This window comes from Trichosurus vulpecula, chromosome 8 (genome assembly GCF_011100635.1).
Source record: "Trichosurus vulpecula isolate mTriVul1 chromosome 8, mTriVul1.pri, whole genome shotgun sequence".
In the NCBI taxonomy this organism is placed as follows: Eukaryota; Metazoa; Chordata; class Mammalia; order Diprotodontia; family Phalangeridae; genus Trichosurus; species Trichosurus vulpecula.
The window spans coordinates 229,324,660-229,343,367 of NC_050580.1; the positions used below are offsets into that span (position 1 = coordinate 229,324,660).

Genomic DNA, 18,708 nt, shown 5'->3' on the forward strand with positions numbered 1-18,708 from the left:
GAAAACAGTCTTTCCACAAATCAAAACGTGGAAACATTTTAAAAATAAGTAGTCTTTTTTTAAAGTAACTGATCATATTCCATAAGCTAATCCTGAAAAGAGGTTCTTGTTGGATAGAATCCTTTCACTTTGTGGCTTTTGCATGCACTTAACTGGACTGAGTCTGTTGTATATCCTCTAAGAGCTCACCAAAACATACATCATGCTGAAAAGAAGAAGAAAAACAGTGTAACTTAAAGCAATTTATTCCCAATCATGAACATTAATGGCAACAAACAGTATTCCTCATTGTACAGCAAACCAAGCAGGGTAAGTACCTCTACTGTAGTGGTCTCTATTTCTTTCAAATGTTCAACCATTGTAACAGCACTTAAGGAAAACACATGGGCTTAAATACCAGTCTGAAAACTCAAGAACTCTCATATGTAATCTAAAAAGGGAATTCTTCATGACAGAACATATAGTACTCCTGAAAAGCTACTAGGCAACAGCTAGGCTAAAGGGACCAAAGAGAAAAGGGAATTTTCTGCCCAGGTAAAGTCACTGGAGGCATTCAAGCAGAGGTTAGATATCAGGGAAGTTGTGAAATGATTTCTGACCTCTAATTCCTTTCTAGTTCTAAGATTCTCTAAGTCTCATGTGTGAATTTACCTTAAGTATGATGTAAAAGGGGGGACTCAAACTGTTCCAAATTTACAATGAAATTCAAATGCAATTCACAAAATCTTTGCAGGAAACATATCTATACAGTGAAGAACCCCTTGTTATTTACTGAAAACTATATTCACTTTTATAATGCTAAAAACTGGCACTTTTCTTTCAGATGTTAGTCTGCTATGTTCTTCATGCATACAATTATGGGGTGCTATATTTTGTGAAGAGAAGCATGATCTAGCCTCAAGGTATACCTTTTTTTTTAAAGGAATAAAGAGAAATGGCACTGGAAGAGCATATTGCAAGAATAAATAGTTATGTGAAATCTATTAAGCTGAGAAGCAAAACATAGTGTAAAACATTTGGGCAAGTATAATTAAAGGGATTAAACACATAGCTGAATGGAAAAAAGAGATGAGTTAATAGCCATAAAGCTGGAATGAGGGAGAGAGAGAGCTTTGTTAGGACAATTCAGTATCCAGATATCTACTTTAGGTCTTATTCTGATAAAAGCAGTGAATGATTAATTGACCTTGCTGGTAATTTCAACTTTTACAAAGGTGGTAGAAGTGCTATTACTGATCAAATTCTAACCAATAAGGAAGAACTCATAGCTCAAGTTGAAATGACAGATGATATACTGTTTACTAACATTTAAATGTATATGCTGTGTATATTATGTGTGCGTGTACAGAGAGAAAGAAGCCGGGGGGGGGGGGGGGTGAGGGACAGTGGGGGAGGGAGAGAGTGCAAGCGCCCAAGAGCATAGTTACTATAGCCAAGTACTGTGCTAAGTACCAAGGAGACAGATTTTTAAAAGAGATAGATCCTGCCCTCAAAAAATTTATACATTCTAATGGAGATAACAGATATGGAAGTGGTAGCCAGTGAAGGGTGTTTTGATCTGGTAAAATCAAAGGACTATCAGGCAAAATGTATACTTGAGACTTCTTGGGAGTGTATTTCAAAAGAATGCAAAGAAACGCTCCCATTGGCTTAAGACTAAAAGGGAAGTTGGCTCAAGAAGGATGGAAGACTTGCAAGAATGAAAAAATCTTGTCATGACAGACTGGGTATTAAGTTAAGTACATAATAATTTTTTTTTTGGTTTTGTATCTCAAGGGCCTAGCTTGGTGCTTTGCACATAAAAAGTACTTTATAAATGATGAGTTTATGGCTTTATGTATGATCCTTTATTCAAATGTCTATTTTGTTAATGAATATTAAAAGTTCAGGAAAATTTCTACACCCAACTCCCAAATAAGTTTGAAATGAAGGAAATAAAAAAGATTACCGTGGCTGTATGAGAAATTCATTAATAACCATAGAGTTTTGAAAGCCATGTATAAGAGACAGAAGAGTCACAGAGGATGGGCAGGCCTGGATAGTTGTGATTTGCATCAATGAAAGAAACATCAATACAGACTAGATCATATATCCCAAGTACCTGATGATTTAGATGACTGTGCTTTTCTTTTATTTGTACTTTTTGTATTCACTTCCATCTTTCACACATGGCTTTTAAAAATCTGAACTTGTCAGAGACACTAGTTGTAAAGATTTTCTCCCAGTTTTCTGCTTCCCTCCAAATCTTTGTTGCATTGGCTTTTTTATACAAACACTTTTCAATTTAACATAATTAAAATTATCCATTTTGCATTTTGTAATGCTATCTCTTTCATGAATTCTTTCCTTCCCATAAATCTGATAGGTAAACCATTCCTTGTTTTCCACAAACTGCTTATAGTATCAGCCTGTATTCCTAAATCATGAACCCATTTTGACTTATTTGGTATATGGTGTAAGATAATGGTCTAGGCCCAGTTTCTGCCCTACCATTTTCTAATTTTCCCAGCAGTTTTGTGCAATAGTGAATTTGTAGCCCAGAAGCTGATTCTTTGCGTTTGTCAAAGAGTAGATTGCTGTAGTTGTTGACTACTGCATCTTGTGTATCTAACCTATTCATTGATCCATGACTCTGTTTCTTAGCCAATACCAGGTAGTTTTGATGACTGCTTCTTACAGTACAGTTAAATATCTGGTATGGCTGGGCCACCTTCCCTAGCATTTCTTTTCATTAATTCCCTAGATATCCTAGACCTTCTTCCAGATGAATTTTGTTATTATTTTATCCAGCTCTGTAAAATAATTTTTTGGTAGTTCGATTGGTATGGCACTGAATAAATAAATAAATTTAGGTAAGACTGTCATTTTACTATATCAGCTTGGCCTAACCATGAGCAATTGATATTTTTCCATTTATTTAGATCTGACTTTATTTCTGTTTTGAAAAGTGTTTCATAATTATGTTCGTATAGGCCCTGGGTCTGTCTTGGCAGACAGACTCACCGATATTTTATAGTGTCTACAGTAACTTTAAATGGAATTTCTCTTTCTATCTCTTGCTGTTGGGCTTTGTTAGTAACGTATAGGAATGCTAAGGATTTATGTGGGTTTATTTTATATCCTGCAACTTTGCTAAAGTTGTTTATTACTTCAAGTAGTTTTTTACTTGATTCTCTAGGATTCTCTAAGTAAATCATCATATCATCTGCAAAAAGTGATAATTTAGTTTCTTCTTTGCCTATTCTAATTCCTTCAATTTCTTTTTCTTCTCTTATTGCTACAGTTAATATTTCTAGTACCAAACTGATAATAAGGGTGATGATGGACATCCTTGTTTCACCCTGGATCTTACTGGGAATGCATCTAGCTTATCCCATTACAAATAATGCTTATTGATGGTTTTAGGTAGATGTTATTTATAATTTTAAGGAAAGCTCATTTATTTCTACGTTTTCTAGTGTTTTTAATAGGAATGGGTGTTGTATTTTGTCAAAGGCTTTTTCTGCATCTATTGAGATGATCATATGGTTTCTGCTAGTTTTGTTGTTGATATGATCAATTATGGAGACAGTTTTCCTAGTATTTATAGCGGCTATTTTTGTAGTAGCAAAGAATTGGAAATCAAGGGGATGCCCATCAATTCGGGAATGGCTGAACAAGTTGTGGTACATGAATGTAATGGAATACTATTGTGCTATAAGAACTGGGGAAGATATGGACTTCATAATAACCTGGAAAAACCTACATGACATAATGCTGACTGAATGGAGCATAACTAGGAGAACATTATACACAACCACAGATATATGGATCCTGTGGATGACTAACTTTGATAGAGTTGGCTCTTCTCAGCAATACAAGGTTCAAAGACAATTCCAAAAGATGCATGATGAAGAGAGCTATCTACATGCCGAGAAAGAACTACAGAGTCTGAATGCAGACTGAGGCAAACTATTTGCTCTCCTTTTTTTGGTTGTTTTTTTCTCGTTTTTGTTTTTATGGTTTTGTTTCTTCTTCCTCATGATTCACTCCATTAGTCATAATTCTTCTTTACAATTTAACTATTCTGTAACTATTGTGTATTGTATATGTAGAAGATGGAGGGGGAGGGAAGAAAACCTGGAACTCAAAATCATGCAGAACTGAGTGTTGTAAACTAAAATAAAAAATCTTAATTAAAAAAAAATCTGAACTTGTAAACGCCTAAGAAAGTGACTAAAAGCATATCTTTGGATCTAGAGATTCCAGTGCTAGGCAAAGGAGGCCAATGACAAAAAGTTTCATAAATCAAAATATTGATAGCAACATTTTTTTGTAGTAGCAAAAAACTGGAAACAATGATGTGAATGGCTCTCTGGGGAAAGGAGATAGTAGATATATTCTGAAATGTAGGTGATGTAAAAACATAAGATAACAAAATAATTTAAAAATCAAATCAAATCTGAGCTTCTTAATATGCTTCCTGTGCAGCCATTCTATTTTTTCTTCGTCTCTCAAGAAGACTAAATAAAACCCAGTGTGAATTGAGGCTTTAAATAAATACTACAGACAAAAAATACCCGTTAAACTTAGAATTGCAAAGGATCTCAGACGTCATTTAGTCCAACATCCTTATTTTATAAATAAGGAAACTAAGGCCCAGCAAGGTTAACTGATTTGCTCATTGTACAAGTAGTATGGCTAGGATTTTGAACCCAGGGCCTTCTAACTCCAAATTTAGTGGACTTTCTGTTATTCATCATGTTGCATCAATACCTTAGATCAGAACAGAAAGATGGTGAGAAAGGTCTTGCCAAGCCACGGAGGCTTCCTGACAAATGGTAACTTTTAGATGTATGGCTCAGAGGTTCTGGGTGATCCTATTCTCTGGAAGGAGGGACATCTGTCATGGCCTTAAAGGATACAGACAAACTAGGAATCTTGGCTTTGATATGGCAGTAGTTTTTTCTTTCTCAGCCCAGGAATTTTTCATGTTTGACTGAGGGAGCAGAGGACAGGGATTATCAAGGACCAAGAGGGGTACAACCTCCAAAGTTTAATACACTGTTCTTGTATGGAAAGGAGGTAGGGCGGAGCCAAGATGACAACTAGAAAACAGGGACTTGCTTAAGCTCTTTCCCAAATCCCTCCAAACACCTGTAAAAAAGGACTCTAAACAAACTCTAGAGCTACAGAACTCACAAAACAACAGAGGGAAGCAAGTCTCCTGCCCAAGACAGCCTGGATGGATGCTTGCTGGGAAGAGACTATTGCACCATGCTGGGAGTAGAGCACAGCCCAACATGGGCCGTGCCAGGACAGACCACGCCAGGATTAGATCGGGTGGAGCAGGCCTCAGGGCCCTGAATCAATGAGCTGTGGTATTACTAGACTTCTCAACCCAGAAACGCCAAAGACAATGGAGCAGGTCAGTGGGAAAATTTCTGGATCTGGGTGACAGAAGTACACGGTCTGGCACCAGGCCCGGGGGCAGTTGGCGGTAGCACCAGGAAGCTCCAGCAGCTGCTTCCAGAGCCCCTGGCCAACACGGTGGGAGCACTCAAGCGGTGGACCAGAGTGGGAGTGCAGGGACTGCTTTGCTGGCAGAGGCAGGGTTCTCTTGCTTTGCCTTGCTTGGATCTGGGTTGTGGTACTGGTTGGCGGTTCTTGGGGGAAGAGGAGTGCTGGTATGGCAGAGCTTGCAGTGACTGTGGAATAGAAGTACCTCTGAAAATAGCAGTGCAAAACCCCTGAAGCATGGGACAAAGCACTCTTCGCTCTGAAAGCAATCAAACCCTGACAAAAAGCTCAAGTAATTGGCTGGGAAGATAAGCAAGCAGCATAAAAGGACTCAGACTCCAGAATCTTTTCTTGGTGACAAAGAAGATCAAAACATACCGCCAGAAGAAATCAACAAAGTCAAAGAGCCTACATCAAAAGCCTCCAAGAAAAATATGAATTGGCCTCAGGCCACAGAAGACCAGAAAAAGGATTTGGAAAAGCAAGTAAGAGAAGTAGAGGAAAAATTGGAAGAGAAATGAGAGTGATGCAAGAAAATCATGAAAAACAAGTCAATTACTTGCTAAAGGAGACCCAAAAAAATACTGAAGAAAATATCAACTTAAAAAATAGACTAATTCAAATTGCAAAAGAGCTCCAAAAAGCCAATGAGAAGAATGCCTTGAAAGGCAGAATTACCCAAATGGAAAAGGAGGTCCAAAAGACCACTGAAGAAAATATTACCTTAAAAATTAGATTGGAGCAAGTGGAAGCCAGCGACTTTATGAGAAATCAAGATATTATAAAACACAACCAAAGGAATGAAAAAGTGGAAGAAAATGTGAATATCTCACTGGAAAAACCACTGACCTGAAAAAAAGATGCAGGAGAGATAATTTAAAAAGTTATTGGACTACCTGAAAGCCATGATCAAAAAAAGGGTCTAGACATCTTCTTTCAAAAAATTATTAAGGAAAATTGCCCTGATATTCTAGAGTCAGAGGGTAAAATAGAAATGGAAAGAATCCACCAATCGCCTCCTGAGAAAGATCCCAAAAAGGAAACTCCTAGGAATATTGTCGCCAAATTCCAGAGTTTCCAGGTCAAGGAGAAAATACTACAAGCAGCCAGAAAGAAACAATTTGAGTATTGTGGAAACACAATCAGAATAACACAAGATCTAGCAGGCTCTACATTAAGGGATCAAAGGGTTTGGAATATGATATTCCAGAGGTCAAAGGAGTTAGGATTAAACCAAGAACCACCTACCCAGCAAAACTGAGTACAATGCTCCAAGTAAAATATGGATTTTCAATAAAATGGAGGACTTTCAAGCTTTCTCAGTGAAAAGACCAGAGCTGAATAGAAAATTTGACTTTCAAACACAAGAATCAAGAGAAGCACGAAAAGTTAAACAAGAAAGAGAAATGATAAGGAACTTACTAAAGTGGAACTGTTTTGTTTACATTCCTACATGGAAAGATGATGTGTGTAATTCATGAGACCTTTCTTAGTATTAGGGTAGCTGAAGGGAATATACATATATATAGTCAGCAGACACAGGGTGAGTTGAATATGAAGGGATGGTATCTAAAAAAATAAATAAAATAAAGGGATGAGAGAGGAATATATTGAGAGAGGGAGAAAGGAGAGATAGAATGGGGTAAATTATCTCACATAAAAGTGGCAAGAAAAAGCAATTCTGTTGGAAGGGAAGAGGGGACAAGTGAGGTGAATGAGTGAATCTTGCTCTCATGGGATCTGACTTGAGGAGGGAATAACATACAAAGTCAATTGGGTATCTTACCCCACAGGAAAGTGGGGGAAGGGGATAAGAAAGGGGGGATGATAGAAGGGAGGGAAGATGGGAAAGAAGTAATCAAAAGCAAACACTTTTGAAAAGGGACAGGGTCAAGGAGAAAACTGAATAAAATGGGACAGGATAGGATGGAGGGAAATGTAGCTAGTCTTTCACAATGTGAGTATTGTGGAAGTGTTTTACATAATGATACATATGTGACCTATGTTGAATTGCTTGCTTTCTTTGGGAGGGTGGGTGGGAAAGGAAGAGGGAAGAGAATTTGGACCTCAAAGTTTTAAAGTCAGATGCTCAAAAGAAAAAGTTGTTTTTGCATGCAACTGAGAAATAAGATATATAAGGAATGGGGCAGAGAATCTATCCTGCCCTACAAGAAAGTAAGGAGAAAGGGGATAGTAGGGTGACAGAAGGGAGGGCTGACTGGGGAATGGGGCAATCAGAATATATGCCATCTTGGAGTGGGGGGGGGAGGGTAGAAATGGGGAGAAAATTTGTAACTCAAAATCTTCTGGAAATCAATGTTGAAAACCAAAATATTAAGCAAACAAAAAAACATTAATAAAAACCCAAATAGTTCAAAGTCAAGAAACAGGCTAGAAAAATGAGCAAACACTAAAAACTGAACTTGACCTTAAAAAGCTACTATATTGGCAGAGAAGAAATAAAATCAGAAGACGACAACAACATAAGGACAGCTACAAGGAAAGCCTCAAAGGAAAATGCTAATTGAACATTAAGCCCAATAAGAATTCCTGAAGGAATTAAAGAAATAGGTAAGAATGGTAGAGGGAAAATTAGGGGAAAAAATGAGAGTGATGAAAGAAAGTTATGAAAAGATTATTAACAGCTTGGTAGAAGAGGCGCCCCCCCCCCCAAAAAAAACCTGAAGAAAATAACGCCTTAAAAACTAGAAGTGGCCCAATGGTAAAAGAGGCACAAAAATTTTTCGGAGAAAAGAACTCTTTTTTAAAAAACAGAATTGGCCAAATGGAAAAAGAGATACAAAAACACAATAAAGAAAATAATTCCTTAAAAATCAGAACTAGGCAACTGGAAGCTAATGACTCCAGAAGACATCAAAAAATAATAGAACAAAGTCGAAAGAATGAAAAAATAGAAGAAAATGTGAAACATTTCATTGGAAAAACAATTAACCTAGAAAATAGACCAGGAGAGATTGTTTAAGAATTACTGGACTAAAGCAAGGAATAGTTTACTTATCAGATTTATAGAAAAGTAAAGAATTCTTGACCCAACAAGAAACAGAGAGCATTACAAAATGCAAAATGGATAATTTTGATTATGTTAAATTGAAAGGTTTTTGTACAAAAAAAGCCAATGCAACAAGAATTAGGAGGGAAGCAGAAAATTGGGAGAAAATCTTTGCAACTAGTCTCTCTGGTAAAGGCCTCATTTCTAAAATATACAGGGAACTGAGCCAAATATATAGGAATACAAGCCACTCCCCAATTGAGAAATGGTCAAAGGATATGAACAGGCAGTTTTCAGAGGAAGAAATTAAAGCTATCTATAGGCATATGAAAAAATGCTCTGGATCACTACTGATTAGAGAAATGCAAATCAAAACAACTCTCAGATACCACATCTCTCCTGTCAGATTGGCTAAAATAACAAAACAGGAGGATGACAAATGCTGGAGAGGATGTGGGAAAATTGGAACACTGTTACATTGCTGGTGGAGTTGTGAGCTGATCCAGCCATTTTGGAGAGCAATTTGGAACTATGCCCAAAGGGCTATAAAAATGTTCATACCCTTTGACCCAGCAATACCACTTCTAGGGTTGTATCCCAAAGAAATCACACAAGCGGGAAAGGACCCATATGTACAAGGATATTTATAGCGGCTCTTTTTGTGGTAGCCAAGAAATGGAAATCAAAGGGATGCCCATCAATCGGGGAATGGCTGAACAAGCTGTGGTATATGAAGGTAATGGAATACTATTGTGCCATAAGAAATGGGGAAGATATGGACTTCGTAACAATCTGGAAAAACCTCCACGATATAATGCTGGGTGAGCGGAGCAGAGCCAGGAGAACATTGTACACAACCACAGATATATGGATTCTGTGAGGACCAACCCTGACATACTTCGCTCTTCTCAGAAACGTAAGGTGCAAGGACAACTCCAGGGGACTCACGATGGAGAATGCTATCTCCATCCAGAGAAAGAACTGTGAAGTTTGAATGCAGATTGAGGCACACTTCATGCTCGCCTTTTTTCTTCTATTTTGTTTTTGGGTTTTTTTTTTTTTGGTTCTGTCTCTTCTTTCTCATGATTCACCCCATTGGTCATAATTCTTCTCCACAACTTGACTAGTGTATAAATTAATTCAATGCGAAGTTATACATGGTAGTTATATGACATTCCATGCCGTCTTGGGGAGAGAGGGGGAGGGAGGGGAGAAAATCTGGATCTCAAAATTATGTAGAACCGTGTGTTGTAAACTAAAAATAAAAAAAAAATTAAAAAAAAAAAGAATTACTGGACTACCAGATGATTAAAAAAAGAGCTTAGACATCATAGTTCAAGAGACTGTAATGGAAAATTGCCCTGATATCTTATATCCAGAGGGTAAAATGGAAATTGAAAGACTCCACTGATCACCTCCTGAAAGAGGGTACCAAAGTGAAAACTTCCAGGAATATTATAGCTAAACTGCAGAGTTCCCAAGTCAAGGAGAAAATATTGCAAGCAGCCAGAAAGAAACAATTCAAATATCATGGAGGGTCATAGAAGATTTAGTGGCTTCTACATTAAAGGAGCAGAGGGCTTAGAATATGATATTCCAGGAAGGCAAAGGAGCTAACCTACTCAGCAAAACTGAGTGTAATCCTACAGGGAGAAAAATGGATATTTAATAAAAATAGAGGACTTTCAAGCATTCCTGATGAAAAGACCAGAGATGAATAGAAAATATGACATTCAAACACAAGACTTAAAAGAAGCACAAAAAAGTGAACATGACAGAGAAATTATAAGGGACTCAATAAAGTTAAATTGTTTTTATTCCCATATGGGAAGATGGCTCATGTAACTCCTTAGAACTTTATCATTATTAAGGTAGTTAAAAGTAGTTTATATAGATACAGTCTATTATGTTGGGGATGATTTTAAACGAACTAGAAAGGGGAAAATTTTCTCACATTTTAAAAGAGGTACACAAGGAAGAGCTTTTACGATGGAGGAAAAAGATGGGTGGTAGGCAACCCTTGAACCTCATTCTCATTAGAACTGGTTCAAAGAGAGAAAGATACATACATGCACACACAGGCACTCTCTCTCTATCAATTGGGTACAGAAACCTATTTTATGCAATAGGGAAACAGGAGTAGAAAGAGATGAAGGAGGAAGGGATTGATAAAAGAGAGGGCTGATTGATGGCTGATTAAGGGAGGCACTGGTTAGAAGCAAGACTTTTGAGAAGGAACAAGATAAAAAAAAAGAGAAAAGAAATGGAAGAAAATGGGATAGAGGAAAATACAAAATAATCATAACTGTGAATGGGATTGGGATGACCTCATAAAAAGGAAGCAGACAGAACAGATAAGAAACCAGGATCCTGCAATATATTATTTATAAGAGACACACTTGAAACAAAGAGACACACAGAGAGTTAAAATTAAGACTTAAAGCAGAATCTAATAGCTCAAGTAAAAAAGGCAGGGGTAGCAATCATGATCTCAGAACAAAGCAAAAACACAAACAGACCTAATTAAAAGAAATAATCAGGAAACCTGCATTTTGATTAAAAGGTACCTTAGACAATGAAGTTATATAAAAATATTTTTGTTGTAAGTTTCTCTGATAAAGGCCTCCTTTCTGAAATACATAGAGAACTGAGTCAAAATCATAAAAATCAAAGCCATTTCCCAACTGATAGGTGGTCATAGCATATGAACAGGCAGTTTTCAGAAGAAATCAAAGCTACCTATAATCATATAAAAATGTTCTAAATCATTTAGAGAAACAAATTAAAACAACTCTGAGGTACTTCTTTACATCTATCAGAAATGTCAAATGCTGAAGGAGATAAACTTCATAACTTTTGACCCAGCAATACTATTACTAGTTATATATCCCAAAGAGATCCAAGAAAAAGTACCTATAGATACAAAAATATTCATATCAGCTCTTTTCGCGGTGGCAAAGAATTGGAAATCGAGTTGATACTTATCAAGTGGGGAAACAGCTCAATAAGTTACGGCATATGATTGTGACAGAGCACTACTGAGGCTTTCATGAACTGATGCAAAGTGAAGTAACAGCAACGCTGTATTGATGATCAACTGTGAGGACTTTTTTTTCCCTTGATCCAAAGTACTCATGATGAAAAAAGTACTTATCCACTAACAGAGAGAGAAATGATGAACGGAGTGTAAACTGAAGTATAATTTTCTCTTTTTTGGGGGGAGGTAGGAAGGCCGTATGACTAACAGGGAAGTATGCTTTGCATGATTTCACACATATAATTGATAGCATATTGCCTGCCTTCTTAGTGGGTGGGGGAGGCATAGGAGGGAAGGAGAGAATTTGGAACTCAAAATTTTAAAAGGTTAAAGATAAACAAATAAAAAGAAGAAGAGGGAAGAGTTTGGGGGGAAAGTAATGAGCTTGGTTTTGGACATGTTGAATTTAAGATGTCTACAGGACATCCAGTTCTAGTTGCCCAAGAGGCAGTTCTAGATGTGAGGCTGGAGGACAGAAGAGAGTTTAGGGTTCAACAAATAGATCTAAGAATCATCTGCACAAAAATGGTAGTTGAATTGATGGGAACTGATGTAATCACTAAGTGAAGGAGCACAGATGAAGAAGGAAAGATGGCCCAGGATAGACATGGACAGTAGGCATCACAGATAGTGGGCATGAAATGGATAAAGATCCAGCAAAAGGGACAGGGAAAGAGCAGTCAGAAGAAAAACCAGAAGAGTGCAATATTATGAAAAGTGGGAAGCACATCATGAAAAAAAAGAAATAAGCATTTAAGTGTCTATTATGTCAAGTTCCTTGACCCCACCATAGTAAAGTCATTTTGGTCCTCTTTAGAGAAGGACAACAACCAACCAAGTATGTACCAAGCACTGTACAAAGTATTTTACAACTATCTCAAGAAGGGAAGGGTAGCAAGGAGAGGAAGGTGATTTACAGTGTCAAAGAGATCATAAATACATTTGGAGAGTTGCTTAAAAAAAGAGAAATGTATGTATTTTTATTTTATTCATTTAAAAACATATTTGAGGAATCCACAGGCTGTATCAGACTTGCAAAGGGGTCCCCAATACAAAAAAGGTTAAGAATCCTTGCTCTAATGGAAAGAAAATATAAATCTATATGTCTAATGTAAATAAGGGTGAAAAAGGCAGGAGAAGCCAACAACTTCTCAAACTTGCAAAACGTGACAATTTTTTCTTTCACAGTATAAATCAGTATGAAGAAAACAGCACACAAACCTTATAGATAATGATCGTTAGGGACGTAAGACTACTCTCAGTCTCTGCAGGGTTATACAGGAGTCAAACATTTTTTTCCCTCTAACACCCAACAACACCCTTTCATTACCATCAATTAGCCGTGGAAAGCAAGGGTCATCCTCCATGGACTAAACTAATACATGTGAAAAATCAAGGTATCTTTCAGAGTTACCCAATATCTTTTCTAATTTCAAGCTAGTTCACCTCCCAGGTATTATATGTGTGTATATATTTATGTACATACACATACACACATGTACACATACATGGTTTTTATGTTCATGCCCATTACACATTGTGATTCAGGCACTCTTGGTTATATTTATGTGCTAAAAGTTAAAGTGGTAAGCTTAATGACTTGGCTACTCATTTCCCATTCTATTTTTCCAACTTACCCATACAAGTAGTAAAAAAATGATAGGAGGTAAAAGGCTAATTTGCACCATCCTTCTTTCTGACAGTACGCTAGAATATCTGCATTCATGATGGTTGTGGGATCATAGAGTCCTGGTCCACTCATCACTGGTCTACTCATATACCTGGAATGAATATATTATTAGCCACTCAGAAAAGAAGGTAAACCTTTATATGGGGGTTTTCTTCCTCTCAAAATCAAGAAAGATGAGGCAGGAAATCACATGCTTCTAATTCCACATCACAATTAAATAATGAAAAATCCATAACAATTTCAGTAACAAAACTGAACCCTAAAACATAGTCAATGTAAACCACGTAAAGGGTTGAGCAAATCATCTTTAGTGCCAAATGCTTTCAGAAATCCAATAAAAAGGTGAATAATTAACTGGAGACAGCAATATCATTTTAATGTGTCCAGATAAAGCTATGAAAAATTATACTAATTAGAACTGCTCTTGCATATCTCAGTTCTGATTATCGCAATAAAATATTGAGTGGCCAGGTAGCTATCCTTTTGTCATCAGTTTCTAAAAAAACCATTTTCAGTTTTAAATGCTACAAAGTATGCGTAAAGTTATATGCCCACCTGCTTAATTATTAAAATGAGCATTAATTTATGTTTTAAATTTGGGCTCATGTAATTATAAATGAAAAAGGAATATTAGAAGTTTATCTAAATATTACCTCCAAATATGATATGCCAAGAGTGGCATATTGAGACCCAGTGTAAGCCACTCTGCTGCACAGAGAAACATGACACAGAAGAAAGCGTGGATGAGATATTCTGGAAGTACAAGCTGGAGGAAAAATAATAATCTGTTATCAAAGCAGCCTAGCTGGAAGGTTAATGTTAACATTAAACAAAATTAATTATGAATAAGGTGAGAAACAAAGTTCATTCAATTAAGAGCTATTTTTCAGAATCAAGAATGAAGGGGGCTAATTCAGGATTTTATATCTATAGACCTTTCCACCAACAGCAGGCTTTCTATGTACACAGACTGAAGACAGCCTGCACTACTCTGAGGAAGACACCTAGACATTTCACAACTCACAAGGCACTCAGATTTCAGCTGTTACAAGTTGTTTGGCATGTGACTTCATTTGCTCAGGGAGCACCTGGAGAGGAACTTCCTCTCCCAATGCTGATCAGCCCCTTCTCTGCCACTTACAATCCTAGAAAAGTACAAAGACTTGGATGGACCCAGGCCTTCCTGACTAGGACAGTTCTCTATCCATTACATTATGCTGCCTCTCCTCACACACAATGTATATAATTATTCAGTACGGAGAGGACAAGTTCATTGGTACATGGAACTCTTGGGTTTGAGGAAACCCTTTCTACCAATGTTGATTGGAGAACTGTCTAGAGCACTGAGACGTTAAGGGACTTGTCCAGGATCACAGGGCCAGCATGTGTCAGAGACCAGAGCTGACCCCAGAGTTTCTTGGCTTCAAGGCTAGCCTTCTGTCCACAACTCTACATTGTACCTCTATTACAATATAATGATGTTCAGGGGTGGGGGAAGGGACTCATAATTCTAATGAGATGGTAGTAAAAGTGACCACCCAAAATTTTTAGATTTTTACATTACTTAAAAACCAATTAATATATACTTTATTTTCCATAACTATACATGACATAAAATAGAAAAATGAGATATTTGACCACATGCAACATGAAAGAAGATATTTCACAAAACCAAAGCTTCCCTGAATAGTTTGCATGTTAGAATTTTTAAGCTTTTAATTAAAATTTTAAAATGCTAAGTTTACAAACCACAAAACCACCACAAAATTGTATTTTCTATGCAATGATCAGCCAACAATTTCTGCACAATGTTAAAGATGTCAATATGAACAAATGCAAACAAGCTTTCTGCAATGTAGGAGGGAAATTATATCAACACAGTGAAATTAATTACATTTTTTGGTCTTGCTAACAAGCTAATTTTTTAGGTACCACCTGCGAAGTTGCAGATAATTTCAGATTAATGAAAGTGAAGCACACAAGGACAAAGTTCATCAATAAAATTTCATTAGAATAATTAATACAAATTAATATAAAATTTTACTTGGCACATCAGGAAAATGTGAATGATGTAAATCTTAAAAGTAGTACAGAAAATATAAGCATGTATAAGTGACCTATGTAAATACTAGAATGAGCTCAAAACATGATGGTACTTTTATTCATTAAATTTTTTAGTCATACAAATGATTTTAAATTAAAATATTTTAAAAATGGATCAAGACACATTAATTTTTAGGGGTTTAACTAGGCTACTTCTCTACTCTAAACTTGAGTGTTCTCTAACACCTTTAGTATAAAATATAAATTCCTTTCTTTGGTGTTCAAAGCTTGACCTAGCTTTTATACACACACAGACAATTAGACAATTAACCTTCTGACGGTCCAGCCAAATTAGTCTTCACAGTTCACACAAACTGTTCTTCAAGCAGACCACCCCCCCTCTGTCTTTTTTTTTTTTTAAACTGGATGCCCCCTATGCCTGGAAGGTAATCCTTTCTAATTTCTGTCTTATAAAATTCCTCACTTCTTTAAGACTTAGTTCAAGGACTACCTTCTATAGGAAGCCTTTCTTAGTTCCAACTGTCAGTGCCCTCCCTCCCTATGCAGCCTTTATTCTGAATATACTTATATATGAATATATTATCTTCCATGATAAATGGTAAACTTCTGGAGCCCAGAGATTATTTTATTTTTTGTCTTTACAGCCTCATCCCCTAGTATATAGTAGGCAATTAATATGCTTAATGATGACTGAGTATATTAAAACTCTCCTTATAAAAGTTCTTAGCTATAAAAATATTTTAAGATTGTACTACATCTAAGACAGTGTTATAAGACCTCAAAACGTTTACCTTTATTCCTCTAACTCAAAACAGAAAGTATTTTATTAACAATAAAAACCAGCTAATAGGTTGTTATCCTGCTACACACACACACACATGTGTATATATATATATATATATATATATATATATATATATATATATATATATATATATATATATATATATATATATATATATATAAAAATATATTCTTTCCTTGATTCAATTAAGGTTACTCTGCAGATAACAGCACACTCCTTAAATAAACGTAAACTAATTAAACAGATATCTTCAAGTTAACACCTGTGGACGATACACAAATAATATTTTTAAACCTGACATCTAAAAATATGAATAGCCAAACATTTTCATAGAACTGCTCCTTTAATAAAACAAGTGTTTCTACACAATAATTTTATTTCAAATTCAAAATATATACCTATATATCTCATAAAGCCATATTAGTGATACTAGTTAAAACTGAATTATAACAAGCCCATTTAAAGATTCAGTTAGAAAAAAAGATCAAGAATTCTTACCCTAGAGGGTTAGAACACTATAAAAATACTGTCCCAAATGTTTTAAGACTTATATTTAGTTAAAAGTATAATACATATAAACTGGGAATTGTGATTCTAGCATGAAACCCAATTCTCCCCCATAAAAGTCTAAAATGTATTTTTATAGATCTGTCTTGGAAAACTGTACTTTTGAATCAGTCTTTGTGATATTCCTTTAGGAACTACAGTTAACAGAAAGTTAGTACTCTTCAAAATTATTTCATGCAAACATGATTTAAAATGATAGATCTAATTTAAACATGCATATTAAATTGTCCTTTGTTAAAGATTACACAAAGGCAAAAAAAAGGTATCATTTCCTTCCCCCATACTTTGCCATAAGTAACTCTCAAAACAAATTTTAAATAGGGAAAACTGTCAGATGCATAGCTATTATGTCAAGAATCACTATAATCTCCCATCCAAAATAAAGTGCGTGCATCAAAATAATGCTTCTTCCACTTCCGCACTGCAACATTAGTATGTCCCAAGCATCCTTTTTTTAAACCTGAAAATTTTTCTTCCTATTAAAAAAATGGAAAAAAATAAGACATTCTATCTAAACAGAATGTTACTATTTGAATATCAAGCAAGAAGGTGTCATGTAAATATTTTTTTTAAAAGATGACATATGTAAGAAAGGACAGACTCTACAGAATTAAATTGCTATTGTCAAAACATTGAAATTTCTTATTTTTCTGATAGGAGGTACTTTAACAATTTCATAGTCTAGACTCTAAGCGTTTTCTAGTGAGCAGGCCAAACCTCTTGTTTTAAATTCTATTTGTTGGATCCAGTCAAAAGATTGATCATTTAAATAATGCCTACTGTAAGATAAGAGTGTCTAGGGGCAGCTAGGTGGCGAAGTGAGTAGAGCACCAACCCTGGAGTCAGGAGGACCTGAGTTCAAATCTGGCTTCAGACACTTGACACACTAGCTGTGTGACCTTAGGCAAGTCACTTAACCCCAATTGCCCTGCCTTCCTCCTCCCCCCCCAAAATATGTATGTATGTATGTATGTATGTATACACACACACACACACACACACACAAAATACAAATTATTACCAGAAGAGAAATAATAAAGTAAAACTGAAAAAAAAAAAAAAAAGAGCACCAGCCCTGGAGTCAGGAGGACCTGAGTACCAGCTGTGTGACCTTGGGCAAGTCACTTAACCCCAACTGCCCTGCCTCCCCCCAAAATAAATAAATAAATGGACAAATAAATAAATAGATGAATAAATAAATAAATAAGGTGCAGGTGGCTAAAAATTAAATGGAACTTCATAACAAAGTACTTACCTTAAATTACTTGGTAATAAGTACTTTTTAGAGTACTCCTCCCTGGAAAGCCTATGCACTGTGTTTTTTTGCATGGCTCTGAGATATCATTTCTATTAAATATCTTCTTAGTTCTTAATCAAATAAATGTAATCAAGCCTGCTACAGACTAACACATCTAAAGGAGTAATAAATCCAGTACTCCTAAGCACTGACAAACTTCCATTTAAGGTACATCTGTTTAGGAAGCACAACAGAGGATTTATGTATCAGGAATAACAAAAGAAATTCCCATTACATTTATGATGTTTGTGGTGTTACAAGCATAGGCCCTGAGAACGGTGTAAGATTCCAGGATATTCATAAGTGGAGGAAGGTGACGTTCAAAGGTATAATAGGTTAATTTTACATTGCAGATTCTGTTGTATATGATAGCACACTTACAAGAGGCCATGATCTCAGACTATTATGACAGACTATTACTAGTGAGGTTACTTTATTTTAATCAAAATCTCTAGAATTCCCCAAATCAAAAACTAAAGAAATTTGTTGTAAAATAACCTAAATATTGTTGCAGTCACAGTACAGAAAAATTATGTGCATAAGCATGTAACAGTTTTCCCCACTTGATCAGCAAGCAAACATTTGCACAAAATATGAAAAATTTTGAAATTACAAACCTGAACAGGCATGAGAGAACACATGAAACAAAACATTTACATAAATACAATGTTCCTAACCCTTCCCCCAAAATGAAGGTGGCATTAAAACATTAAACTAAAAAGCAGTACACACCTTTAAT

General features: G+C 35.9%; 1 protein-coding gene across 1 annotated transcript in view; it reads right to left on the reverse strand.

The window, feature by feature from the left end:
* Window positions 1–148: 148 nt before the first annotated feature.
* LOC118829872 (protein cornichon homolog 1) overlaps window positions 149–18,708 on the reverse strand; it is a 43,260-nt gene continuing 24,700 nt past the window's right edge. The window contains exons 3-6 of the mRNA XM_036736716.1: window positions 13,890–14,002; window positions 13,184–13,327; window positions 318–369; window positions 149–205 (exon numbers count right to left, since the gene is read on the reverse strand). Of these exons, the coding sequence (XP_036592611.1) occupies window positions 149–205; window positions 318–369; window positions 13,184–13,327; window positions 13,890–14,002 (366 nt within the window). The remainder of the gene's footprint in view (window positions 206–317; window positions 370–13,183; window positions 13,328–13,889; window positions 14,003–18,708) is intronic.